Source organism: Gallinula chloropus, assembly GCF_964237585.1.
Source record: "Gallinula chloropus genome assembly, chromosome: 1".
Taxonomy (NCBI): domain Eukaryota; kingdom Metazoa; phylum Chordata; class Aves; order Gruiformes; family Rallidae; genus Gallinula; species Gallinula chloropus.
In genome coordinates this window covers 77,302,674-77,329,992 of record NC_140085.1, presented here as the reverse complement: position 1 = coordinate 77,329,992, position 27,319 = coordinate 77,302,674, and the positions used below count along the sequence as shown (strand labels likewise).

At 40.4% G+C, this 27,319-nt stretch overlaps 1 protein-coding gene across 1 annotated transcript; it reads left to right on the top strand.

Annotated features, from left to right (window-relative positions):
* Positions 1-1,915: 1,915 nt before the first annotated feature.
* Positions 1,916-19,347, top strand: LOC311205157 (solute carrier organic anion transporter family member 1C1-like; the record flags this gene model as incomplete). Its single annotated transcript, XM_084279460.1, has 14 exons — positions 1,916-2,047; positions 4,381-4,522; positions 4,611-4,743; positions 6,801-6,916; positions 7,608-7,754; positions 7,871-7,969; positions 9,145-9,384; positions 10,235-10,399; positions 10,988-11,183; positions 12,625-12,787; positions 14,696-14,880; positions 16,061-16,125; positions 17,620-17,737; positions 18,559-19,347. The coding sequence occupies 14 exons, from the start codon at positions 1,916-1,918 to the stop codon at positions 18,773-18,775; spliced, it is 2,118 nt and encodes a 705-aa protein (XP_084135586.1). The 3' UTR covers positions 18,776-19,347.
* Between the last annotated feature and the right edge of the window lie 7,972 nt (positions 19,348-27,319).

Sequence of the window (27,319 nt, the reverse complement as noted above, 5' to 3'; positions counted from 1 at the left end):
AAGCTGGACACATTACTCCAGGTGAGGTCTTACCAGAGCAGAGCAGAGGGGCAGAATCACCTCCCTTGACCTGCTGGCCACACTTCTTTTGATGCAGCCCAGGATGCATTCAGGATGGTCTTCTGGGCTGCAGATGAACATTGGTGGCTTTTACTTAATTTCTTGTTCCTACCTGTCTGAGGAGCCAAGGGGAAGAAAAACATCTTTTTTTTTTTTGGCCAGTTATATGTTCTGACCCAGACCTAGAGCACAGCAACAGAGGAAGTGGTACTCCCATGTGACAAGAGTTTGGGAAGCAGACATGAGCAGTGGAAAAGGAAAGGAGACATTTATGCCAACAATAGTACCTAAGGACACGCTCATGCTCAAAAAACTCCAAGTTAAGTTAATTCCAACTTTAACTGTTTATGTTTGTGTATTTCTCCAAAACATCTTTAGGTATTAACCCTCTACCATCTGAGTGAAGAAAAATGCTCTTCCCCATTGTGCATTAGAGCAATTCTTAGTTTTTAAATGCTCAGACAAGGGTTATTTTGCTATATGCCTTGTAGCAGAGCAATTTGCAATTGCAGATGGACTTTTTCCAGCACCGGAAAAGTTTGTCCCACTTTTTTCAGCTCCATCCAAGCATGGAAAACCTCTCTTTGTGTGATTCCTTACCCCCTACCCCCGCCTTTTTTCCTCTTTCCTTCACCATGCACTCAAATGAGGAGACTGCTGTGAAAGGTGAAATAAATCAGTTCCTGTACGTGATGATTTCTGAGCTCTGACTTGGGGACAGTAGTTTCAATACTCCTATTTCCCCTGTGTGTCAAGATCTGCAGAGCTGAAGAGGGTTTATTTCAAGTGACCCGCTTTTTCCAAGGAGCCCTGCAGTGGCAGCTGGATCTTCCTTCAGAAATCTGTTCTGTTTGTAGTTGGAGTTGCACAAACGGGCAAGTGCTTTTATTCTTTAAATAAACTTTGCAAATAGATACATAGACTTCCCTTAAAGCTTTTCACTGAAGTATTCTTTTTACTTGCTTACTCAGATCTCTCAGATGTGGAGTTTTTAAAAAACTGGCAAAAGAAAAAGTGAAGCCTTGCACTATTTATTGCAATAAAACCAAATTCAACAAGCTTTGAATAATTAGGGGGAAAAAAAGTGTTATATCAAAGGAGAGTAAAGATTTGTCATCTATGGCTACAGGGTGTGCTCTTCCCAGAGGAACTGGAGCAGTCCGGCTGAACTGCTGAGTTGCAGATGATTTCATGCATCAGGGGATATAGACAGCACTCTGCAAACAGAAGGGGATTAGGGACACCTTGTATAGTGTTGTATGAAGCAAAAGAATATAATCTCCTTACAGGAGTTCTGATAGCTAAAATAAACAATTAATTTGTCATTAAGAATCATTTCCAACATGCCAGTGTGAAGGAAGAAGTTGGATGGCATGATGTTACTACAGATATCTTACCAAAACAATGACTGAGTCCTAAGCAGCATGACCTGCAAATTCAGTTTCACTAGGTCACCCTGTGCTTCAACACCGATACTTAGTTGGGCCCTATAAGGTTGTTTGTTTTTTTTTTAACAGGGTCTTTGCCTCCTAGAAATTGTCCTTTTAGTATTAAAAGTTGATCTAAACTAAAGTAAGAGAGAGGGGGAGCAGTTGAGACTATGAATACCATTTCACTTGAAAAGAAACTTCTGAGAAAACCAATCTCATGCTTCAGAATTTAAACAAATATACACTTTGAAACATCTAAGTAATTGAGCCAAATCCTTTCTGATGAAAAGATTCCATTTCAACATCTCAGCCTTTTCCTGTAACTACTATTTCATCAGAAAGGTTCTTCTCTATTTTGGGCTGTGTGCTTTTGTATTTATTATTGTTTTCTCTCGCGTTCAGATCACTCAGTAGAGAAATCAACCATGACAGTGGAAACAGAATCCAGCAATATCGATGACTCAAACCAGGAAGCAGAACCTGCCCAGCTTTTGGATGATGAAGCAAACAAAGACCTACCAGTCAAAAAAACGACTTCCTGTTGCACTGGCTTGAAGGTTTGCTGCCTTATCAATATCACCACAAATTACTGTTGTTATATGTTAAGAAATGTTGTTCAAGATACAACATGACAGATAACTTCATTGCCATTCTCCCTATCTTTTCGGGAACTGGATACATGCTGGAGGTACAGAGACCAGTTGGATCTTATCTTTGTCCTAAAGAAAATAGAAATTCTGGTTCTAGCATATTAACTCTCGAGTTGCTTGTAGATGGACCCCCTTCTTCGTCATTGAAGAGAGGTAGCAACCTCCAGTGAAAGATCTGGAGCAGCCTAAAATAGGTGGCTACTATACACTGTTGTCTAGAGGTTGCTATGACCACCCATCCTTGTAGGGCCAAAATAGTGTGAGGTCAATTATATTCTATGACTTTTATCTAATCCAGGGCTGTAGGTCAAACAGTCCACTGATTCCCACAAGCACACAAGCTTTCAGTAGTGCACAAGAAGTGACTAACAAAGCAAGTAAAACGATGAGAATATTGCTTTTGTGTTAAAATTTTAGTATTTATTGCTTCTGGCTGAGCTGCAAATACTGCAAGATCTTTTTTGACAGCAATGCATTTTGGTTTATGTTTTGACTACTTCTTCAGCCAGCTTCATCTCAGGTTAAATTCCATCAGCTCAGTGAAGTTGTAGTCAGGGAGATATTTCTCTCTATAAAAAACAATCTGTTAAATGCAATATTAATGGGGAAAAAATAAGTAATTGCAAGTCCTCAAACATCCAAAATAGTTGGGCTCAAGATTCAGGCAAAGGTTGTTAAATTTTTTATTTTATCTGACTCACATTTGCCCCCTATATACACCATAAAAATAGAGCCCGATCTCTCTGTGAGGCTCACAGCACTGACTTTGCCATCACGTAGGCAGGCAGCGCTGCGAAACCAGGGCTCTGTGACTAATGTTATGGCAATTAGATTTTAATGGACACAATGCCTTGGTGGTAAAAAACGACAAACCGCTACGCTCCCTCATTTTCCCATCAAATATTGTGTGGTTCACCTGGGGATTACATTTTCAAATCCAAAAACACCCAGGTCATTTTTTGTTTGTGTTTTCACACTTATCAGCAGCTTGTGGTTTCAGCCAAAACCCCTGAGAGCACTGCTGGCACAGGGCCGGAAAGGTGGCTCTCGCTGACTTTTCAGCCAATCAAGCTCAGGAAACATAAAACATACAAGGACAAAGCCCACAATTCTGGGATTTTTCTCTTCTGTTCCTTACAAAAAGAATAAATCTTTTTCCAAGCTTTGAGTTCCTGGATTGGCTTATTACAGTAGATAGTGTTGCAAAGTCTGAATCTGTATTTACCTTTGTTTACTTACCCAGTGTTGTGTTGTATTGGAACTTTTACCCAGTGAGACATAAGTCTATTTGTTTTTTAAACCATGTTGAAAGAATTGGGTAATATTTAAGCAAACCTAGTTTAACTTTGTATCAAATACATTTTTATTTGTAAAAGCGGCAATGTGTGTTGGTGGAAGTAACTGTAAAATTATAAAGAATATTAAGGTTTCCTTTATAAGGTATATGGTATAATGGCAACATAGTGATGATCTGCCTATTTCAAAATGTATCATCTGAGACAGAGATGAACCTTCCACATACTGGGATATCATAAATACTTGAACAAAGTCTTTTCTTTGATGCCATGGCTATCTATATATTTGAGTTAGAACCAGCTATGAACTGGCCTAAAATAAGTGACACGTGGCCCAAATAGAAGATAACTGGGGTCAAGATTAATTTCAGGCTGGACTAGTTATCTGCAAACCTAGGTATTTTACCTCTAGAAATTTTTCATTTCTGAAACATCTAGAAATCTGACCATTTTGGCTGCACAACACTCGGCCTCAGCCATTTCATAAATTTAACCACAGGATGTCAGGAAGATATGTAGTTCCCAGTGAGTTGTTCACCAATTTAAGCTTCACAGTCTGTAGGATTTCAGCTTTAGAAAACCTCCTGCCAGGGAAGATCAGACTTTGGTCATCAAATGGCTATTGCAAACCTGAACTCTAAAGCAAGGAGCTGCTCGTAGTGCAGCACCTCGCACCAGAACTCTTCAGCAGGCAAAACCAGAGCAGGGAGCAAACAGAGCTGAGAGACCACCCTGGTGCTCTGTACCATGTGAAAATAGTATGTAGCAGTAGTAGGTGAACAGTGTGTCGTGTAGGACATGAAAATGCACAGGCAGCCTTGTCAACTGCAATTTGAGTAGCAAATGTCTACCGTGATGACGATTGCTCCCCGCAGTTTTGAACGCATTTAATCTTTGACCAGTTTGCACCTCTACCTCCCATTTTCTGTCTTTCTCTTTCCTCAGGCATTTCTTGCTGCTTTATCATTCAGCTACTTGAGTAAAGCATTATCTGGTACAATTATGAAAAGCTCCATCACTCAGATTGAACGAAGGTTTGACCTGACGTCTTCTACTGTGGGTTTCATCGATGGAAGCTTTGAGATGGGTAATTGATAATCTGTAACATGCAGAAAACTGTTCAGAGGAATATAAGGCACAGCATCTGGCATTAATTTTGGTTCATTACCTTCCAGGTAACTTGCTGGTGATTGCATTTGTAAGCTACTTTGGAGCTAAACTTCATAGGCCCAAAGTTATAGCTGCTGGATGCTTCACTATGGCTTTGGGAAGTCTTTTAACAGCAATGCCTCATTTCTTCATGGGATAGTAAGTACTATTCAAAATTAATTTAGGCAACCTAACACTGGAATAGGATACTGCATAGAAATTTGGTGTATATCAAGTGTTAGATTTCCAAAGGCCTATAGAGCTCGATGTGCAATCAATCGCTTGACACACACATATCACTGTTCATTATATCTGTTTGGAAAAATATCGCTCCTCTGAAGTAAAACTTCCAACTTCTCAAAAAACAAGGAAAATCACAATACTTTAGCTTTCAGTGACACTTGTTCTGAAAAGAGACAAAGAAGGAAATAATATTACAAAATCATTGGAACTTATTTTTTTTTAGGAGGAAATATTTGCCAGTGAAAATCTTATGAAAATTCAAGTTTCAAACAAAATATATTGTTCCTTGAAAAATCTTCAACCATGCTACTATGCTAGTGCTTTTGTTTTAATTATATATATATACTTTTCCCAGAATGGTTAACTGTAAGAACATGTAATGAGGAAGATCAGTGTTAACCTAAGTATGTGATATCACATGATACAGATGTCAGGACCATGTTGGCAGGAAAATCAAACCATTATGAAGCCCAGTAAAATTATGAAAGATATAGATTCCACTAATGAGTTCCAGAAAAAGTTGAAACTCAGGCTGCTTTGAGCAGGATCTTAAAGCTCTGAGCTGGTAACTTCATATTGACATCTCTACCTGAAATATGACTTTATTTGTTTATAGTAACAGGTATCTCTCATGTAATATCAGGTGTTCAGAGTTTTCTTCTTGAAGAAACCAACCTACAAATGTGCTTATTGGAAGAAATCCTGCTCCTTGAAAGAGTAAACCAGTTTCGTTAAGATGGTATATTTTGTTCTGAGGCAAACAGCTCCTCACACACACAAAGCCACGTCTCAGCTTCACGCAGAGCTTGAGATGGATCAGTGCTGGTAGAACTGGTACCAGGGGTTTTCCTGTTCCAATCGTACATGGCTCATTAAGCTGATTCTCTGTGGCTGGTTAACCTAATTTTTATTCATCTTCTCCAGCCCCAGAGAATTAGTGCAGGTTACTTACATGCAATAATGTTTCTAGCCATACCTTTGATACAGTGATAGCATAAAGTGAGATGTATTTCTGTTGCTCCTTTAAACGTATTAGAATAATTTCAGGTATACCACTGCAAAACAGGAACTAAGGAATACTATTTGTCATGATGATGAATCTTGCAGCAGCATCAGTCTTGTGCTTTCCTCTGCTTAAGCCAAACTACATATCTTGCTCATCTATACTAGGAAAATCATATAGTTTCTCATCAATTTTTATGAGGAAACCATTCTGCACTGTCTGTTCTGATGAATGCTCTTTGATTCAACCTGGAAAATAAGCCTGCTTGATCTAACAGAGCCAACACAGTTCCTAGAACGAGAACGTGTGCTCTGCTTAAGCCAATTGTACTTTGCACCTCAGCAGGGTTCATATCTGGGAAAAGATCATGCTAAAGCAGGCAAGCAGCTCCCAGCACCTGAACTGCTCAGCTGCTGCCCTGCAACGTTGCTCTGCTCCCTGTAAACACCACAAACTTTATCCACTTACTGCTATACAACACCTCTTCCTACAGCCAATGCCAGTTTTCAGGCAAACAGGTACTTCCTGAGGATGACTTCCTTACAAATCTCCTCCCCCTAGCCCCAAAATACATATCTATGGTGAAAAGGGGGGCTCTCACAAGACATTTTTCTTTTTTCTCCCTGACTGTGGGGTGGGTATGGGGAGGAAATGCATGTGGGCCTAATCCTAAATGCTTACACCAAGAGTTTGACCATATCTGAATTACTTTCAAAAGCCCTTGGAAATTTACAGCTTAAAATGTCATGTCTTCTAGAAACCTGATTCTGACTTTCATTTGTTCTCAATTTTGGTTTCCCAAAATGTGCCTAAATAATCTTCATTTTTCTCTTTTAGCAGCCCTTCAGGTTCATATTTAAACAAAGATACCTTTCTCCTTAGGGAAACGGCAGTCAAGTGATTCCTGCCCTAAACACTAATTTTTCCCTAGTGAGCACTGCTCCTAAACCCACCCATTGTGTGTTTTCAGTTATAAGTATGAGACAGCATCACACACCGCTTCTTCAGCCAACTTAACTTCAAGCATGAATCCCTGTTCCCTACATCAAGATGTGAACGGAACCTTGTTGGAAATCTCCCAGGCAGGTAAGGAACTGTAAATACAAATAGAGGAGCTTGTTTTAATGTCGGTTGCAAGTGGCTTAGATCATGCAAGATGTTCAGTTAGATCTCTAACTTCAGTCCCTACCAGTCTGGGAACATTACCAGCACTTAAAAATTACTAGGATCCAGAGCCCCAGTTTCCTATTACTTGCAAATTACAGTAAAATCACTTTAACACTGAAGGGGATGCTGAGACTGTGTGTGAAGAAGTTTCTGAAGGTATTCATTTGCCTAGGATCTGGAGTTGGGGAGGTGGAAGAGATATTGGTGGAAAGGACACAACTGCAGATTTAACTGGAAGTAAAGGGAGATTTCTATTATTTTCTTTACTATACGCAATGCAGAATTTTTACACTGTGCTTTGCATGTGAGACAGGTAGAGAAAGAGCCAAGCTGTGTCCCAGAAACCACCTCAAACTTCTCAAGTTAAAGATATGTTATATGCAAGATAATATATTTATGACAGCATCAATCTGCCATTTTTTACAGGGGCATTTTTTCTCTGATGTGTGATCCTTACCAAATATATTTCTAGAACCCAAATACTGTGGAAGTGGAGGAGAGAGTTATTAAAAGGTTGACAGCCTCAATACCTTAATGATTTTATTTGCTGAATTTCCTTTTCCCCATTCAACTATTCTATTACAAAGATGTAAACTCTTATTACCTTCAGGCTGTGAGAAAGAACCATCATCATATATGTGGATATATATCTTACTGGGCAACACGTTACGTGGAATTGGTGAAACACCAATAGCACCATTGGGCATCTCGTACCTTGATGATTTTGCTAAAGAGGAGGACGTTCCTGTGTACGTAGGTAATCTCAAAATGAAGTAAATGGAGAGATTTGTAGCACAAGAGGTTGATCATCTGCTGCAGAAGAGAAGAATCAGCCATTAAAATGTATTAGTATCTGCTTCCTTATATTTTCAGCCTGTCTGCACACAATCGCCATGTTGGGCCCAATGTTTGGTTTCCTGTTGGGATCTTTATGTGCAAAACTGTATGTGGATATTGGATTTGTGGATTTAGGTAAGCAAAATGGAGGTAAAGTGAAAGTAAGCTAATACCTGTTGGTAACAGGTCCCTCTACACATTCGCATAAGTTTTAAAATTAATTTTATTAATATAATCCATCTTTAATTCATACTGCTTTCATCGATTTTGTTACATAGTTTATTACAATTTTATGAAATTACTGGAATCTTTTAGGGTAAATACATAATTAGACAGGGAACATGTTTTAGAAGTTTGTTTTGCGATTGAAGGATTAAAATATATGTTTAAAAATTAGTACCAAGAACTCTCAAAGATCCAAGAAGTTTCACTAAACTGGAATCTTAATCAATGGATCCTGCTAGTATAATATTTTCAGATTTTTGGTAGATTATCCACCCTTTTGGCTGAACATTTTTTACCTTAATTACAATCCACATAAGGTTTGCAATACATTATATGTTTTTTTCCCATGCACAGGACCAGCCTAAAGGGCAGTCAGGCAGCGTGGACTGGGGATGGGTTTTTCAGGAAAAGTCCAGGTGTAGCAGCAGCAGTGGTGGTGGTCCTGCTTCATTAGCGGGACAGAGGCATTTTCAGATCTCCAGGAGCACAATGTTAGATAGATGACCTAGTTTTGTTTTTGCCTTAAGCCAATGTCTGATTTTGCTTAAGCATAAGGACAGTGGGCCAATTCTGGTCACACAGTGAAAATCCTTATAGTGTTGATCCACCACCAAACCTGCTAGCATGTAACAGTCATAAAGATATAAGTAACTACTCTCGTTTTCCTTGCAATAGAAATTTCAAAGTCGTGATTAATCTTGCTGATGCCACAGAAAATGCCTGTGTGCTTAATAGTAACCAACAGGAATCAGTTTAGAGAGATGGTCTCAGTAGAAACGTATTTGGTCTAAAAAGGACCCCACGCTTGAGACCTGTCTGGCCCCCCATTTTGGTTTCCTATGTGTTGGATAAGGACCTGTGTGTAACCATGTATGCCACAAAATGACAAGCTCCTCACACAGAAAGACAGATGAAACATAACACCATTGGTTCCTAATTCCCTCACTACATGAACGGTCTCTCATCAGATAATTATCGTAACCACTGGAAGTCAAGCATTGCAAAATGCAGCTATTACAGCAGATGAAAGGTTGGAAGGTTCAACTTCTTCATTTAGGTAACATTTCTGCTTCTCTCAACTCTAGGAAGCATCACTATCACCCCACAGGATTCCCGCTGGGTGGGTGCATGGTGGCTTGGTTTTCTAATTGCTGCAGGAAGCAGTTTCCTAGCTGCTATTCCATTTTGCTTCCTGCCAAAGAGTCTGAAAAAGCCAGAGGAAACCAATAAGGACAAAACTTCATACGGTCTGTTGGAAAATATGGGTACGGCAAGGAAGACACCTCCTCCTGAAAAACCAAAGAAGTGGTCATTAATACTGAAAGGTAGGTGCTCCACATGCTGTGTAAATGTGAAAAGCAATAGGCATGGTGAACAGCAGGAGTGTCATGGCTCTGCAGAATACTGTGCCTCCCCTGCACTTCAGTCTAAGCCAGTTAGCTATCCCCAGTAAAGGAGGGATCTGCTAAAGATTATTTTATGTTAAAGAGCTTTTTCAAGACTGTGGGGTTCTGTGTGCATCACCTGCAATGCACCATCTCCTGAGTTGCACCTACCTCTAAAATTTTGTGTTAGAGGAAATTGTTTCTTATCAGGACCTAAAGAAAATATTAGAAGGTTACTGTCTCAATATGGAAAGGGAAATTATTTACCTGGTGATCACATCTCTCATGGAGACTCTGAAATACATTGTTGCCTAAGGAAATACAGCAAGCTTGACTAACAGAAGTCTTTAGGCCAAGAAAGGGTTGGAAAGGAATGGGGAAGAAATGACTGAATCATTAGTCAAAATCTCCTGTCCTTCTTCAGATCACAATGGAAGAGATTGCCCAAAGGCAGCTCTTGTTTAGCTTTCAGCCTGTGATGATACTCATGTAAACTGAAAGAAGTCTTTTCAGTGTGGAGCCTTTCAGTCTTCAGGCACAAATCTCATTTGGGCACCCAGGCCTTAACCCATACTTCTGTCTTCTTTTAGGATTCTATTCCTGTACCTCAACCTCTGGTGTTCTCCAAGAACCTGATTTTGCTTTCAGATACTCTTATGCAAATTAAGATCAGTACAACTTGGACTCGAACAGCTGGAGAGAAGGATTTTTGCCTTAAGTTTCACAGATTACTCACCAGTAATTATGCCATGCATCTTTCAAAGCCAACTCATATATCCCTTTCTTTCAGATTTCTGTACCTCCTTGAAAAAAGTATTGAGTAATCGAATGTACTTTACGTTTTTGTGTTGCTCACTGTTACAGTTCAGTAGCTTTATTGGTTTCTTGACTTACAAACCAAAGTACATGGAACAGCAGTATGGACAATCTACATCTAAATCTAACTTTCTAATAGGTGAGTTACACTGTGCAATGCACACATTGTACACAACATGCATGGTTTTTGTGGGGATGAATTCCTTGCAGAACAGGCTGATATAAAATGTCAATTTCTCCTGAACTTGAATTATATAAAGACAGCATACAAACTACAGTTTTGGTGCCTATGGGACCAGAATAAAGTATTCCTATTCTATTCTATTCTATTCTATTCTATTCTATTCTATTCTATTCTATTCTATCCAATCCCATTCCATTCATATTCCTATTCTGTTTCCTGTTATGTTATGTTATATGTTACATTATGTTAAGTTATATTATGCTAATTTTATTATATCAAGGGCACTCTAAAAATGCAACAGTGTGGTGAAGCAATTTTAAATACTGCTACATCTGATTAATGTCTTCACATAGAAGTGGGTTTTGAGGGTTAGGGGCTTCAAAAATAACATGCTACACACGGATTAGGATGAACACAAAGCCACCTACAGTAATCATAATAAAGCATAATGCTATCAAGGATATCAGGTTGAGGATAGAATTTGGCTCTTAAACCCAGTGTGGCTCTTTTATTTTAATATTCCCCTTCTACAATCTCTTTCAGGATTGACATCCTTACCTCCTGTAAGTATTGGAATTTTCCTAGGAGGGCTCATAATGAAAAAGTATAAAATGACCATCGTTGGAGCAACCAAGTTTGCATTTACTATGTCATTTTTTGCCTACGTCTTCACTCTCTTACACTTTTTTGTTGGCTGTGAGAACCATGTGGTAGCAGGAATGACAGTGTCCTATGAGGGGTGAGTATTAAAGGAAGTAGAGCATGCATTTTCTCCGTAGCAGCAATAGTTCATAAAAAGTACCACAACATCAAGGCTAGAGGAGAAACACACTTCCACAATTCTTACAAGAAAGTGAACACCACGCATGAGATGGTGAGAGCTTTGTTGATCAGCAGAGTGTCAGCCTGGCAAAGCATGACACTGGTTAAAAATTAACTAGCAATATACTAGTAAAATTGCATCATTACCAACATAGGTGGCTTGGATGCGTGGGGTCAGTTTGCTGTCTCAGGCAGTGCTGTCTCTACACCAGAAGCAATGTTCAGTAACAGGATGAAACGTATGTAACAGAGATGTAACATGTCTTATGCAGAGATGGAAAGACTGCAACATGCTAGACTCTCAGCCTACTGTAAAACAAAATGAATCTTCTATGCCTTAATGAAGATGCTCTCTCCTCTCAAGAGAGAAACGAGGTTTACGAGTTACAGGCTGCTATATTTTCTTGGAATAAGTACAGGGGATGTGTGCTAGGATATCACTGTCCGAGGGGCCCAGCAATGTACTGGCATATGGGTTGTCACTGCCTCGTATCCAGCCTGCTCAGAGTATCTCATGGCTAGTGTGAGTCTGTCTGCATTTCCCTGAAGGCCTTCCCACAGTTCAATGGCTTGTTACTGCAGATGACCTATCAAGCCATACCAGTTCACAGCAGAAACGGTGGAACTGGACAGGCAGGATGTTCAGGATATTTTTTTTGTTGAAACCTGAGGACTAATGGTCTCTTGCTTGCCCTGTACCCTGCGACATTTTCACTAACAATGCAAAGGGTGGACCAGGAAATATGTTTAGCATACACTGAGATGAAAGAGATGGTAAACACACAATCTTAGTTCGCCCATAAAAGAGAAGATGAAGGAAGATATCTCTCCTTTCCAGATCTCAATATCCAAAGGACGTCTGAAAGTAAAAGGGAATGCTGTATTCTCCATATCCTCTAGGAACTGTTAGACTAGGCATTAAGGGATGAGTATTTTTAATTATGGAGACTAGGAAATCTAGTTTCTATAACTGGTGCCCTTTTACCAAGAGGTATAGTTGTACATAATAAGGCTGTGTTAACTCCTGCCAGCTCTATGTACAACTAGGAGATAGCTTAGCTGACCTCTCAAAGCATTTCAGCTTTTCCTTTTCTGTCTATACCTGCCAGCTAAAATCAATAGAAACATTTTTAATTGTTTTAAAATTCTTTATAATTTATCAATCATTTTAATATCAATCCAAGTGGGATGGCATTTCAAGCAAGGAGATCAATACTGTAGAGGCTCAGATACAAAAATTAATGTCCTGGGAATATGAGGTGGGTTTCAGGACAGCAACAGTGTCTACACAGAAGGGACTACATTGCCATGATCACTGAATTAAAAGTTCTTATATCTGTCTGAACTTAATTTCCAAGCAAACCCATTCCCTATCATGAAAATGCCATTTTTTCTGAGTGCAACTCTGGCTGCAAGTGTGCCTCCAATGTGTGGGATCCTGTGTGTGGAGACAACGGAATCACATACATTTCGGCATGTCTAGCTGGATGTACATCTTCGGTGGGACATGGAAAGAACACAGTAAGACCCTGCTTCGCTTTCTGATTTTTTTTTACTAGCATATTTTCCATGTAACATCAGAGATTTAGGAGTACAATGAATTTTCTAGGGAAACCAAAGTTATTTGGGACCAGTCAGTAAAGTATTTATGGTTTCTGGCTACAAACAACACATAGGCGTTTCTTTGAGTAACTGCACACTAAGCAATAACCCTAACTCCTTGGTGTAGATCCTAGATGTCATCTTTTGTAGGTCGAACAAGAGTGGGAAACAAGTGATTCAGAGTAGTTACATGTTGCCTGAAGGTTGTCCACAGCTTCCCTTTCATAAACCTCATTCTGGCTGCCCTGAGGTTTTTCAGCCAACAGTTGAAATACACAAAGATATGCAATATCTTCCCTGATACTGATCATTCATGTGCAAGTTTGAAGAATGAGTTGAGGGGAGGCTGCTTGTGTGAAACTCTGGAATGGCAGGATGACACTTATTTTCTGCCTCATTTCTGCTCAGCACAGGGTGCTGGGGACAATGCAGAGTCCCAGAGAGGAAACTCCACTCCAGCCTTCTTTGGACTGTATCATTTCCCTGTTTTCTGATGCCAGGTGATCGCTCCAGAGGATACATGATCTTGAGCTGTCTCTAGCACTCAAACAGAATTTTTTCTCCAACAAATTTTTCTTTGTGTCTGGCATCTCTCTGATGTCTACAGTCATCTTTTCCAAAAGACGTTTTTGCTTAAAATCTTAAGGTGGGAAGCAGGGTATACGGGTTCAGCAGTATCCATGACATTGGGACTACTGCTTCCCACACAAGTCTGTCTCTGTAGAGGTTAACATTTGTGGCTCACAGTTCCCCTTACCCCAGCACAGTCTCAAGTTCTGGTTGAAAGCTAAGCTATCCCTACACCTACTGTTGATCTCAGGGCTCTGCATGAGCCATGTGTTGACAAGTAGCTGCTGCTTACAGCTGTGAGGTACCTCTCTCTGGTGGGTCAGCATTAGCAGAGAGGGGCCTGTGATACTGATGCTCTTCAGAGAGACAAGTTAGCTAAGGGCTCCTTGAGCCTGGCTTTTCTCCTTCAATTGCCCTCCAGTGACACAAAGCTCAGGATAACCTGAGAGATCCTGCAGGTACTCCCAGCACCTTTCAAAAGGGGGTTCTGTGTCCACTGATAAAAACAAGCTGCCATGGAACATTCGAGCACTGTTTGTTGGAAAAAAGAATCTGCTGCCTGTTGATTAAAAAATGGCAAATAAGATATAAACAGGAAGTTTAGGAAGGCTTTGGGCACTGCCTGTGTCTGAAGGCAGGATCTCTCACTGCATGAGCAATGTCCTACCAAGCATGGCCAGCAGGCTGAGAGCTGTGAAGCGTGGCCAGCAGGTCATGAACGAGGGAGAGTTAATTCTGCCCCTCTAATCTGGTGACCCCTCCCTGGAGTCCTGCATCCAGCTCAGGAGTCCTCAGTACTGGAAAGACATGGACCTGTTGGAGCAGATCCAGAGGAGGGCCAGATCAGAGGGATGGATTATCTCTCCTGTGAAGCCAGGCTGAGAGAGTTGGGGTATAGCAGCCTCCCAGTATATAAAGAGATCCTGCAAGAAAGCTGGAGAGGGACTTACAAAGGTATGTAGTGGCAGGACTTGGGATAATGGTTTTAAACTAAAAGAAGGTAGATTTCGATTGGACGTAATTAAGAAATTCTTTACAATGTGGGTGGTGAAACACTGGAACAGGATGCCCAGAGAGGTGGTAAATGCCCATCTCTAGAAACATTCAAGGTCAGGATGGACACGGCTCTGAGTAATCTGATCTGGATGAAGATTTTCCTTCCCGTGGCAGGGGGGTTGGAACTAGACAATCTTTAAGGTCCACTCCAAGCCAAACCAGACTGTGATTCTATGATCCTAAATCTGCTTTTTCTTCCAGGTCTTTCATAACTGCAGCTGTCTTGAGGCCAGCAGTTCATGGACAGGAAATAACTCTGCCACCTTGGGGCAATGTCCAAAAAGTGAGGACTGTTCAATGAAGTTTATTTATTATACAGTGATACAAGTCCTAAGTGGCTTTTGCTATGCATTGGGAGGCACTCCAGCATACATGATTATGTTTAGGTAAGTATAACTAACTGTGTACCAATGACTGAGGCTTTCCAATGTGGGGATCAAAGTTGTGTTTAGATTTTTTTTCTTTTCCCATGGGAGAAAAGAATGTCACAGCACAACATGATTTGTTTAGTGAGTTTTGGCATTCCCCATTTGTTTGTAGCTCTTAGCATCAAACCTTTCTTTGCTGCTGTCTGTAAGATGCAGCATAATGGTTTCTCTTATGCATGTCATATGCACAGGTTTTCCAGAAGAAGTCCTCTTTCTCTGCTTGGATTTTTTTGGCTGTATGGATTTAGAAAATGCCATACATTTGTCAGGATTTCTGCAGGTGGGGTTGCCCTAAGAGATTGCACTTATCAGATATTTGGAAATTCGGGACATCTGAGGGCTCAGTCTGAGGCTCATGTTTGTTGAGGTAACAGATGCAAATATATCAGGATGTGATTTGGAACCAAATGAGCATTGACTTTTCAGTAACCTGAAGAGAAAGCTCAATGCATAGAAAAACACATCAGTGGCAAATGTAGTGGTAGCAATGTCATCCTAAATGAGCACAGAAAAGAGGGCAAACTCCCCTCCCTTCCTCAGCTTTCTGAGTGTAGACCATGTTAACTTCTAAGGAGATGGCAGAGACTGGATATATAATGGATTCAAGATCAGAGCCTGCTTCTGATGCTGAGAGTGTTCCCTCATGAAACAGATGGACACATTGGCAGATGTCTTTGTGCAGTTCAGACGTGGTATTGTACAGGGGGATGTCATTTGAGAACAGAATGATGCCACACTCATGCAGCAGCTTACAACTTTTTCCTCTTAGGGCACCGTGATATTTCCCACCAAGTGAGTAAGGTATTTCCAATCTAGTGAGGAAAATATATGCCAGTTTAGGCAGATAGAGACCTTACTTTTCAGTAAGACTAGGATAGGCTCTGATTATGGCTTTAAAATGTCACTTCTTTAATTATGCTTAATGAAAGGACTTCCCAGGAGCTGTGTGATGGAAAACAATAGATTAATTCACCTCTTTCACTTGACATATTTTCAGCAGATGTAGGAAGCGCTCTCCTTCCAAGGCTTGGCTTTCTGCAATTAAGACTATTAAATCTGGGGTAATTAACAGACATTTAATAGGCATGTCTAGGCACCAGATAGGCAAATATATCATGCTTTTCCCTCTTTATTTCAGATGCGTTCAGCCAGAGCTGAAATCTCTTGCGGTTGGTCTGTATATGCTCATTATGAGAATGCTAGGTAAGATAAATCATTCTGAATAACTAAAATGCTTGGTTGTATGGCTTCAAATGATACCAATGCCACCACTATTTGTAAAACAGGTATATCCTTGAAGTAGATGTTAGATCCTGGATTGTTCCTGAAGATCCTGGTTTTATTTCCTGAAGGTCCAATATTCAGTTAAGAGTTCATTGGGAAAACAGCTAACAGTTTTAAAGATCTTTGACCTGTTCCTTAAAAAAATGCTGTTGCAGTTTGGGAGCCTGGTGTTCCAACATTTTAATAGTTTCTAGGCAGAATTAAATTATGATCTTGAATTTCTAAAGAACACTGCAAGGTTTCAAACTTCTGATTCAACAAATGTCTCACTGCTGCAAGTAAGATCAAAAAGACATTCTCTTGTAGGCCAGAGGGAAAAAAAAAAAGAAGAAAAAATAATGTTTCCCTTTCAAAAGGCTGGTCAAGGGTCTGAAACACAAATCTTACAAGAAGTAGCTGAGAAACTGTTTAGCCTGGAAAAGAAGAAATTCAGGGGCGACCTTATTGCTCTCTACAACTACCTGAAAGGAGGTTGTGGTGGGCTGGGGGTCAGCCTGTTCTTGAAGATAAGTAGTAATAAGGACAAGAGGGAATGGCTACAAGTTGTGCCAGGGGAGGTTCAGATTAGAAATTAGAAGAAATTTCTTCTCAGAAAGAGTGGTGAGGTACTGGAACAAGTTGTCCAGGGAGATGGTGGCTGCCCCCTCCCTGGGGGGAGGACAGGGTTGGATGGGGCCTTGAGCAGCCTGGTCAAGTGAGAGGTGTCCCTGTCCATGGCAGGGGGGGTTGGAACTTGATGATCTTTAAGGTCCTTTCCAACCCAAACCATTCTCTGATTCTATGAACCTATGATTACTAAGTTCAGCCTTTCACAGGATGCTCCTGGGAGAACAAAGCTAATGTGAAACATGGCCCTGTACACACTGAAACCAGGATTCCCTCAAAGTTAATTCTTGCCTTCACTTCAGCAAGGCTAGGATTTTGTCCCATATCTGCCATGTTTTGAAGTAAAGCATAAGGTCATCCAGGTCACACTAAGGATGTCAGTTGCTTTACCCTCATTTAGGCAGAAGGGATTATTAGCAAGTGTCGATAATTTAGGCCATGTATAGAAGAGGGAACTACACAGCAGTTCAGTGCTCCAAATGCACAACCAGTCCAGCTCTGCCTTGTAGGACGTTGGCACGCACTGGAAGCCAGCAGCAGCTCTCAGAGCTGCACTCAAGAAATCGATATGCATGACTAGAAACATGTCCAAACCCATCAGACCACATTTTCTGGGGACTGAAGATCCCCACACTGTCTCAGTTTGCAGTTACTCCAATGAAGGAAAGGAAAAACACCCCATAGTCCTATCTACCTACTGCCTCTATTGCAGCATGTAACTTGCCACTAAGAAAATATAAAGCTGCTTTCTGAAAAAGACGTCTTTTCCTGTGATATCTTGTGACATTCTTGCTCATTTCCTTGCAGCTGGGGTTCCAGCACCAGTTTATTTCGGTGCACTGATTGACAAGACATGCCTGAAGTGGGGAAGCACAAGCTGTGGGCAACGAGGGGCTTGCAGGCTGTACAACTCCGACTCATACAGGTAAGGCAGACCAAGGCACAAAAAGCCTCATACATTTCCTCTCTACAGACAGACATGCTTTGTGCTGTTATACTGTGTCAGGCACTAACTCTGAACTCAGATTTAAGTCAGTCCAGAATTCCTGAGAAATCTTTCACTTAGGTTTTATGTCATAAAAAAATAATTCAATATAAACAGTAGAGATTTCTGGAATGAATTATGTACTTTAAATATCCTTTGAGTCATTTTAAAAGATCGAGGACCGAGAACTGTACTGTCAAGAGGAAAATTACCCAAATTTACCATATTTGCATGTAGTTCATACCAGCAAGAATGGTAACTTTGTGCATTGGCCACATTTGAGAGAAAAAGAAATGAAAGAAAATCATATTGAGCATCTGAAGGTATTTGTTAAACACAAATGTTATTGGTCTTTAGGAGGACTATTCCAGATACTTTTTTTCTCTGTTTCACCCAAAATTTGGCCACTTCCAATGTCTCTTATTTGTACATACGAAAGCCCAATCTGGTGATCCTAATATATTTCTAGCCCTAAAAAAGTCAAAGGCCTTAAAGTGATCCAAAAATCTTCAGAAACAAAAGGGAGTTGATAGATGCTTTGCTTTGCTACAGTCTTCATAAATAAAAAATAATATTATTAAAATAAGTTTTTACAAGCAAAAATGTCCAGTTTGTGGTACCGTTCATAAAAAATGAGTTTTAATGTTTTCCCCAAAGCATTTTTGGTATATATGTGATCCTTGAAAGCTATTAAAGTGATTTCCTTTGCTGTCTTTGAAAAACTCGATGCCTGACACTCTCTTCTGTCCTCCATCCCACAGGTATGTCTACCTTGGTTTATCAGCAGTGTTAAGAGGTCCTTCCTACCTGATTGCAATCCTTTTTTATATACTGGTAAAGAAACACTTTCAAAATAAGAACTCTAGCCCTGTAGAGAATGGAGGAAGAGAAGATGTCCCTATGAATAAAGAAGATAACTGCAAGATCAAAGAACGCCTGCCAGGCTCTTCTGATGGAGAGAATGAATCGTGTATTTAGAAAGCCGTTTAGACGAGCGTCAGGACAGCTTCTTTTAGAAAGAACTTCCACAATGTTATGAATAGCTAGGTAAGAAATAACACCATTTAGAAAGTAAAACTAATAGCAAACCTGCGATCAACAAGAAGAAAAATCTGTCATACAGGTCTGAAAGTGCCTTGTGTACACTGGTTACCAATAACAGACTGAACCTGTTACAGGAACTGAACCGAATTCTCAGCAGCTAAAGAAAAACCTCCCTTGGCATTTCCAATAGAGCCAGTCTGCAACATTTAATGGGGTCAAAGGTGACTCCTGGCAGAACAGCCACATGATCCTGTGTGCAGATCAGTGCTGTAGGCTGCCACGGGAGTGACAAGCTCAAGGCTAACAGCAGTGAATTTCATCAGACCCAGTCAGAACTCACAATACAACTAAAGCCTTTAGGCAAAACACTTCACCTTATCTAAACAAATCATTGCAACAATTTTCCATCGCAAAACTGGCAAAAGCAGTATTTTTCTCCACAGAGCGTTTTATCTTAGCTCAGTTAAAAACTTTATGCCTGCTTAGAACTACAAATAAGCTGCCATCGAGGAAATTAAGGGGGGGGGGGGGGGGGGAGGAGGGAGAGGAGTGGGAGGGCTTAAACTTATAGTTACAGCATTTATTGAAAAACTAATTTTGTTGTTGTTGTTGTTAAGTGGCTATGAAACATAAGAAACAGTCTGAATTTTGTAGCGATGCTGCTTTCCAAGCAAAATCCGTCCGACGCAGGCGACTGGCTGTGTGGCTATGCCAGGCGCTGCCCAGCAGAGGACACTCAAACAATGACATTACTGCTGTGACTGCTGCAGACATGCCACACGCTTGTCATGTTCGGGGTCTCTTGTTCTGGGCAAAGTTCATCACCAGGCAGGCAAAATGCCTGTGTTTTCCTGCACCTTAAAACCTTCTCGGCTTAAGCCTTTAGCTCGTATATTCAGAGCGGCTTTGCTGTATCTGCTGGCTTGTGTTCTTCCCATCTGCATCGCTCAGAGCTTGACAACTGCTGTTACTTTAAATAAAAAAGTAAAAAGACGTGGGCTTGTGCATCGTATCAAAACGGTGATTGAATCCTCCAGCTGATACTTGTAGAATAGATGCTAGAGGCTCAGCAGGATGTGGCTAACAGATGTGTCAGATTTTAAAAAACAAACAAAAGAACAACAAAAAATGTTCATTGAGCAAAATGCTGAGTTCCTCTGACGTAAGTTGCCTGTCACGACAGTCACTTAGTGATGGTTGCAGCAGTTAAAGGAAACAGAATGGGACTGGTTTTCCAAATTAAGTGATATTTACTGGAGGCAGAGGTTCTCCATCCAGCGAAACTGTTTTGACTCTGCTTGATCATACAATTGCATATGCAAACATTTTAATGCAGCCAGATGTAGCCATAGGAATGACCTGTGGGACCTAAAGGAACGAACTGCCTCACCTAACTATTGAACCTGGGAGTGAGTTTTGGCAGGGAAACTAATTGTAACTATCTAGTACCACTCATATTTCGGCTATTTTGTTCAGATGATAATTTTTTAACATGTCTTGGTGTGTACATAATTTCCCATTTTCATATTTCCTATCATTTCCTACAGTGTCTTTAAAGTCAAGGGTCACATATTTTATGTGACAAAATACATCAGTTTTAACTAAAAACATGAGCTAATTCAAGATGACAGAATATGAGAAGCGTGCATGAGAAATAAATGATGCCAAAATAAGTTGTTATGGCCTGCAGCAGACCAAAGAAGCTATTAGTCCAGGCTTATGAGGTCAAGGAGGTGTCAATAAAGTGGTCTCCTTGAATAAAGAGAGGAAGGCTGGCATGAGAAGGTCATAACTTGCTTATTGAGGGTTTTTTTTCTCCTTTCTTGTGGAACAAACGGTTCCAGCCAGAGTCAGGATCCCACAGCAGCTCAGCACCTGAGAGTGTAAAGGAGAGGGAGCGAGCACAATACTTTGGTTTGTTGCCAGCTTTGAATAGATGGCAGCCTTCCCTCTGTCCTTGCTGCATAAGAAGCACTGTGTACACAGGTGCACACACATGTGCACAACCATGCACAAAATGGGAATCTCTGCTGCAAGATGCATGCATTTGAGGTAAGGCAAGAGATGATATAGATACAGATATGGATATAGATATAGACATTGCCAAGCAAGAAATCAGCAAGAAATAATAATGGCTGATGCCAAGCATGTTCTGGAGGGATTTGGAGAGAACTAGAGAGGTGATTCTGAGCACCTTTACAGTTCTGTGGAGAAAGCATAGACACTATTCATTGTTGGCTTCGAGCGGAGAATAATTACTTGGTGGAACGATACATATAAATGTATTTCAGCAATAACCTGTCACTGCAACCACAATATTTACACACTGAGTTGAGTAAATAAAATGCCTTCATCTGCTCTTTCATCTGCTGCTTTATACTCACAGCTCCCTTTGCTCAGCCCTGGAAAGCCAGGCCAGTTTTAGTCAGGTGCCTCCCTTTACGTACCGAGGTTCTGGCCATGAGGAGCAATGCCTTCAGAGAGGCAGAGTTTATAACTGACAGAGCTGGAAATTGTTGCAGCAATAGAAATGGGGTGAGTGGGGTGGGGGGAGCATTGTTTTTTTCCCATTGGGTGGGGGTTTCTTGGCCCAAGCCAGGTCAGGTGAGACCCCCTGCAGAGATAGGTCAGTGTGAGTGCAGGTACCTGTTGAATAGACCCCTCCCTGCATCTCCAGAACTGAGAGCTTACCAGCAACGTAAGTTTCTTGGAAGCATTAAGCTCTGAGCTTCACAAAAGAGCATGAAAAGGGAGGAAAATCATAAATAGTGCTCTTTCAGCGTAGAATGGGTGCAAACAAAGAAAAGGAAAAGCTGAAAGCATTTGCATTATGAGCTCTGGGAGAGCAGGAGCAAATAAAATGTGTGATAAAAATTTTAAGAAATTATCTTAAAAACCCAAAAAAACCCCAAACCAAACAAAAAAAAAATTTTAAAACCCCGAAAATGACACAGAAAAGCTGAGATGCTGCAGACTGCAAAATACATTTACTGTGTTCAGTGCTGTGCACCATGGATGAGAGAAAAAGAGCAGAAAAAGAAGAAAAGCTTTTTCCTATTTTGCTACTTTCTGTGGCTAAAGATACCCAGGGAATTAGTTTTGTCTTTCGTGTTAGTGCACAGCAAAGTAACTACACTGAATTTTTCCCACTTAGGAAAAAGTACCTGGTACCCAAAACCAATATATAAATATTTTAGCGATAAGCATGCTTTACTTAGGGTGTTTTTGGGTGAGTGTCTACATCTCAAGAAAATCCTGTAACACATAAAAGAAGTGTTTTTTTGAGAGGCTGAGTGTGGTGACATCAGCTTTATGTCTGAACCAATGGAAAGCACGAGGAAGGCTCTTTCGGCTTTCATGTGGCACAGACTACCCCATGGATCACAGAATCACAGAACTACAAGGCTGCAAAAGACCTTTACGATCATCAAGTCAAATCGTTCCCATCCTATTCTAAACCATATCCCTAAGTACCTCATCTACCCTTTTTTTAAACACATCCATAGATGGTGACTCAACCTCCTCCCTGGGCAGCCTGTTCCAGGCCCTGACAACCCTTTCAGTGAAAAGTTTTTTCCTAACATCTAATCTGAACCTGCCCTGGCACAGCTTTGTGCCATTTCCCCTTGTCCTATCACCTGTCACTTGGCTGAAGAGACCATCTCCCACCTCTTTACAACTTCCTTTCAGGTAAGATTCAGGATATTGGCCTCATTTTATTCTGAAGCAAGGCCTACATGCAATAAAATTTATCACAGGCACATGACAAAATACAAAGATAAAAACCTTTGTCAGTTACATTTTGGTGACAGGATGTCTACTAGTAGAAATCATCCACTGTGCAAATCCTTAGCTTTCCTGTGCAAGCTGGCAACTGGGCTTATTAGAACTTAATTGAAACAGCATTAAAGATTATCTCTTTTCTTCTATTTCAGAATTTATAAAATGGGTTTCTTGGCAAAATGGCCATCTGTCGTGTAGTGTATCTGTAGCGGCATATCACATCTTTAGTTTTAAATTTAGGAATTTTCTTTTCTCATAAAATTATTGGAATTTAATAAATATCATTAATTTAACATACCAGTGTGCAACATTATGGAGAAATGTCAAAACACAATGGACACTCTATGGGACCATGCAAGCCCTATGTGTATGACCCATTGGATTATGCATGCAAACCTGAGCAGGGATCAACCACGGATGTGTTCCACTTCCTTCAAGGGTTAACCTCTCATATGCAGTCAGATCTCTCAAGTCTCAAAAAAAAATTCATCTTGAATCTTAGCAATTACTCATGACTTTTAAAAGATACTTGCTAGTGGTCAGTAATAGGACCAACTAGTTTTCTTAATGCACCTTCTCATGCATGCTTTCTGGAATTCCTTACTTCCACACACACTGAGTACCTGCAAGTATTTACTTGCAAAAGCTCCTTAGTTTCCAATTATTCATATTATGCTTTTTTTTTCTCTTCTTCTTCTTGAAAACAGATTTTGAAAGAGATTTCAATAGCTGACTCATTTCTGAATCATCATTAATTTCAGCCCACTAGTCTTTTTTTAATCCTCATTTTAATACATGAGATTTAAAGTTGTTTGTTGTTTTCATTGACTTTAGGAAGGTATTGAGTTAGTCAAAAAGAAGCATTATGGAGGGCAAGAAATGCTTTTGCCATCCAGATCTCACCAATGCCCTTATTCCAGCCCTGTTAGACAGATCCTCCTGGGCTGTAAGAAATTCATCAGCTAGTTCTTAAGGTCATCCAAACATTAGCAGGTGTAGAGCTGTCATTAGCTTTACATTGATGACACTACTCAACAAGGGATGCACTTTGCTAGCTTGCAGTCAGTTCTGACTTGCAATTAATGGCAGCATTGGCAATCACTGGCATTCACTGGAAAGCGATGGCAGGCAATCCATTGAAGAAATAGATTCCTGTTGCTCCTAGAAAGCTTCAAGAGGAGAGGAGGTTTCAACAAATGTAAGACTGCAGAACAAAACTGTCTCAGCAGCAGATACTTGTAGATTGATGAGCAAACATTCAAGTTCAGAATAAAAATGTATCAAATCAATGTATTTCCTAAATTATTTTGCCTCCTAAACCATCTGATTTGGTGAGAACAGTTACCATAACACAGTGCAGAGAGTACATACTGGAAGCCTTTGCCAGACAGCAGCTCTTAAGTGTTATTTTGAAAGTGGAATTAAGAGGGAAAAGAAAAAAGGCATAGGAATACAGGAAACAGGATTGATTACAGTAAACAGACTAAATTGTCTGGTACAACTTCCGGCATTAACAAAGTCTGTGAATAATCCAGCCCTGTTGTTCCAAAAAGGCAACCTTTTGGTAGGGACTGCATGCAAGGCTAGGATTGTTTGTATTGACACCGGAGGGAATCTCTGTACTGTGCAATTTCAAGTGGAAGAAGGAGAAAATAACGTTAAGGAGTTACTCCCCTCTCTGCAATCATTGCTTTCCAAGTTGCTGGAACAGGTCTTCTACAGTGAGAGCTCAATGACCAGAATTAGTTATTTTTGTTCCTTTCTGCGCTTCAGTTCTCCTCTCAGGTGGTGTCTGGGATCTACAGAAATGCATGGAAATCACATAGTGCCACAACAGTTTCCATTAGTATCCTCAGATCTTAGAGCAGTCTCCATCTATACTCCATCAATCAGGAGATATCCTAATTTATTTTTTTAAGAAATGTATTCAGCATGTCCAGTACTAGATTTTTTGAGAATTATGAGTATTAAGGATTTATAACTCAAAATGGTTACCTAAATTACCTAAAACAGGGCACCCAAAAATGGAACTCTTCCTCTAAAGTCATGATCATCCTTTGAATACACAGATAAATAGTTTTAAGCATTCATAAAACACTTTAAAACATTTTTACAGTCTTCTGAAGCCATTTTTAATTAAAACATTTTTACAGTCTTCTGAAGCCATTTTTAATCACTTAACTGTGCTTGCAGTTTTATTCATATGCTGACGTGTTTCTCCTTTCAAAACAGGTAATCCAATGAGCCATTCTCCAATTGATATAATATTATAATTGGCCATGATAATCTTGTATGATTCATACCTTCTGCTGTCTATGAAGAATAAAATTCTACATAGAAATCTGTGTACCTGTTATGTTTCCACTTATGAGCCTGCAGCTTTAAAACAATGTTGATACTTTCAATACATAAAACACAGCAGGTCCTGTTAGGTATTTCAGGTCACATCATCATTATTATCACTACAACTGTTAGTAGTACTGGAGTAAGAGTTCAGGTTTCCTTGGTCTTGTTCAGTCTAAGCCAGGACTCAGCACAGACTCTATGATTATATATATTCCTAACATATCTTGACCCTTGCTCTAGTCTATGGAAAGACCAAGAGTATCTGGTTGTCTGGGAAAGGCCACTCCAGCAGATATGAAGCCAGCTTACCCCAAAGCTATGCTCTGAAAGGCCATGCAGATGCAACCAACTCAAGCTGTGACTCACACCCGTGGCAAGGCAGCTGCTGTGCTGGGAGGACTAGCCCAAGAGATGCAGGGAAGAGGACCGTCACATTTGATTATGAATCAGCGCCTCATGTAGGGCCACCACAAAGCAGGACATCAGGTTCCAATGTCCCCATGTGTGTCACACTAGGAACCCACTTTGTTATTAGGGATACACATCCTTGGGGACACAATTAGTAGGGCCACCAGCAGCCCTCTCATATCTCTATGAGAGAGAGCTGTCTCTCTTATAGGTCTGCATAAAGATCCTCTACAGGGAAGCTCAACAGCCATGGCTGAAGGTATATTGAGCCACCTGAAAGCAAGGTGTTCTTGGAGGATGCCCTCTGGCCTCATCTGAAATTGCATTCTCCTGTAAAAATGCCATCTGAGCTATGGCCATGGCAGAGCACAGTAGATGTGTAGGAAATCCAATTCTGAGATCTAGTATAACACTAATTTTAGAGACATGAGCTAACACATAGCATCAGTGTTCCATCAATGAGATGATAATAAAATAAATAGATGTTCAAATAAGATTAATTCTTATTATTTTGCAGATAACAGGAAGCACACTCATTCATTTATACAGCAATATGTCCTACTGAGAAATATGAAACTGTTCTGATTATTTTTTACCTGGTTTTTTTTTTAGAGGAGAACAAAATACTGTATTTTTATATACTTGCCTTGTAATATAACATGGTTGAAGAGATTACTTATTTAGGTGTGACAGTCGTTGACTCATAATTCTGGTTTAAGAGGCAGATCTGTTATAGTAATTTTAGAAATACTTCTCAGATATTTTCCCTACATCACCTAAGTCTTCTTTTGACCATATCTCGAGGGTTGCATAAGAATACGTTGTCTCCACCTCTATTTCCCTTATAACAATTTCTGTATAGCCTGTTTTGTAAAATAATCTTCTGATCTGCTGGCCTGGTCCTTCCTAATAGTCTTGAGCACTTAGGACTTATTTTTTTCCCTAAATGTGATAATTACTACACAGCACTTTAGAAGGCTTAAGGAAAAACACTGTGCTTCATCCCCATTGGAAAACTTTGCTTTCTGCTTCCAGTCTGGTACCACTAGACTATGTACCAGAAACACTCAAAAAGCAGCTTGTGTCTGACCAGCAGCCAGGCAGGAACTCCACCAGTGCAGGGTGGCTGTGCAGGAAGCTCTTGCTTAACCTTCAGCTTCAATCCCTTGGATTTTCCAGTCTTTCTGGATGGTTTCTTTGTTGCACCCACCCCAGTGGAAGTCAACCCCCACTTCAAGCAGCTCAACCCATGGAAGAGGGACAAGTGCCAGGAACTGAAGTGGGACCATAAGTGCAGTGATGCCACGTTTGAGGTCAGAGGAGACCAAATTTAACCACACATGCAACACAGCCTGTCCAAATCCGCATGACAACTCTGCTGTGCTGTGCTTGGCTGTGCCATGGATGCCATGCCCAAGCGTTTTTTTTTTGATGCTTGAAAGGGTCCTGACTGCATGAGGCAGAGAAACTACTCTGACTTTCTCAACCTGACACTGCAACACAGGGGGTTCAGTCCTATGCTATGGGCTGCCATCTCTGCAGGGTGCTACCGGTGCATAAGGTAGGACTTGGACTGGAGAGTCCACCCTGTCCATAATGCAGATCTGCCCATAGAGACAGACAAACACCTTAGGATATATACAGCATATCTGTGTGTATTGTGTGATCATTCCACATCCATGGCCATCCACAAACAAATCATTTACCTTCTCTAAAAAGCAGTCTCTACAGAAGAAACACTTCAGTATTGGTACAGAGGATTCTCATACAGGGAACCTGCTCAGCCTCAAAATTCAGGTGCTCTTGTAGTAGGGCTTTTTTCTTTTTTAATTCTTTGCCTGACTTGAAATGTGATTAAGAAATGCTTTAGTCACTTCAAACAAAAATAGTAATTAATTAGAAGGTAAGACATATAAGTAACACGGAGAAAACGACATGCAA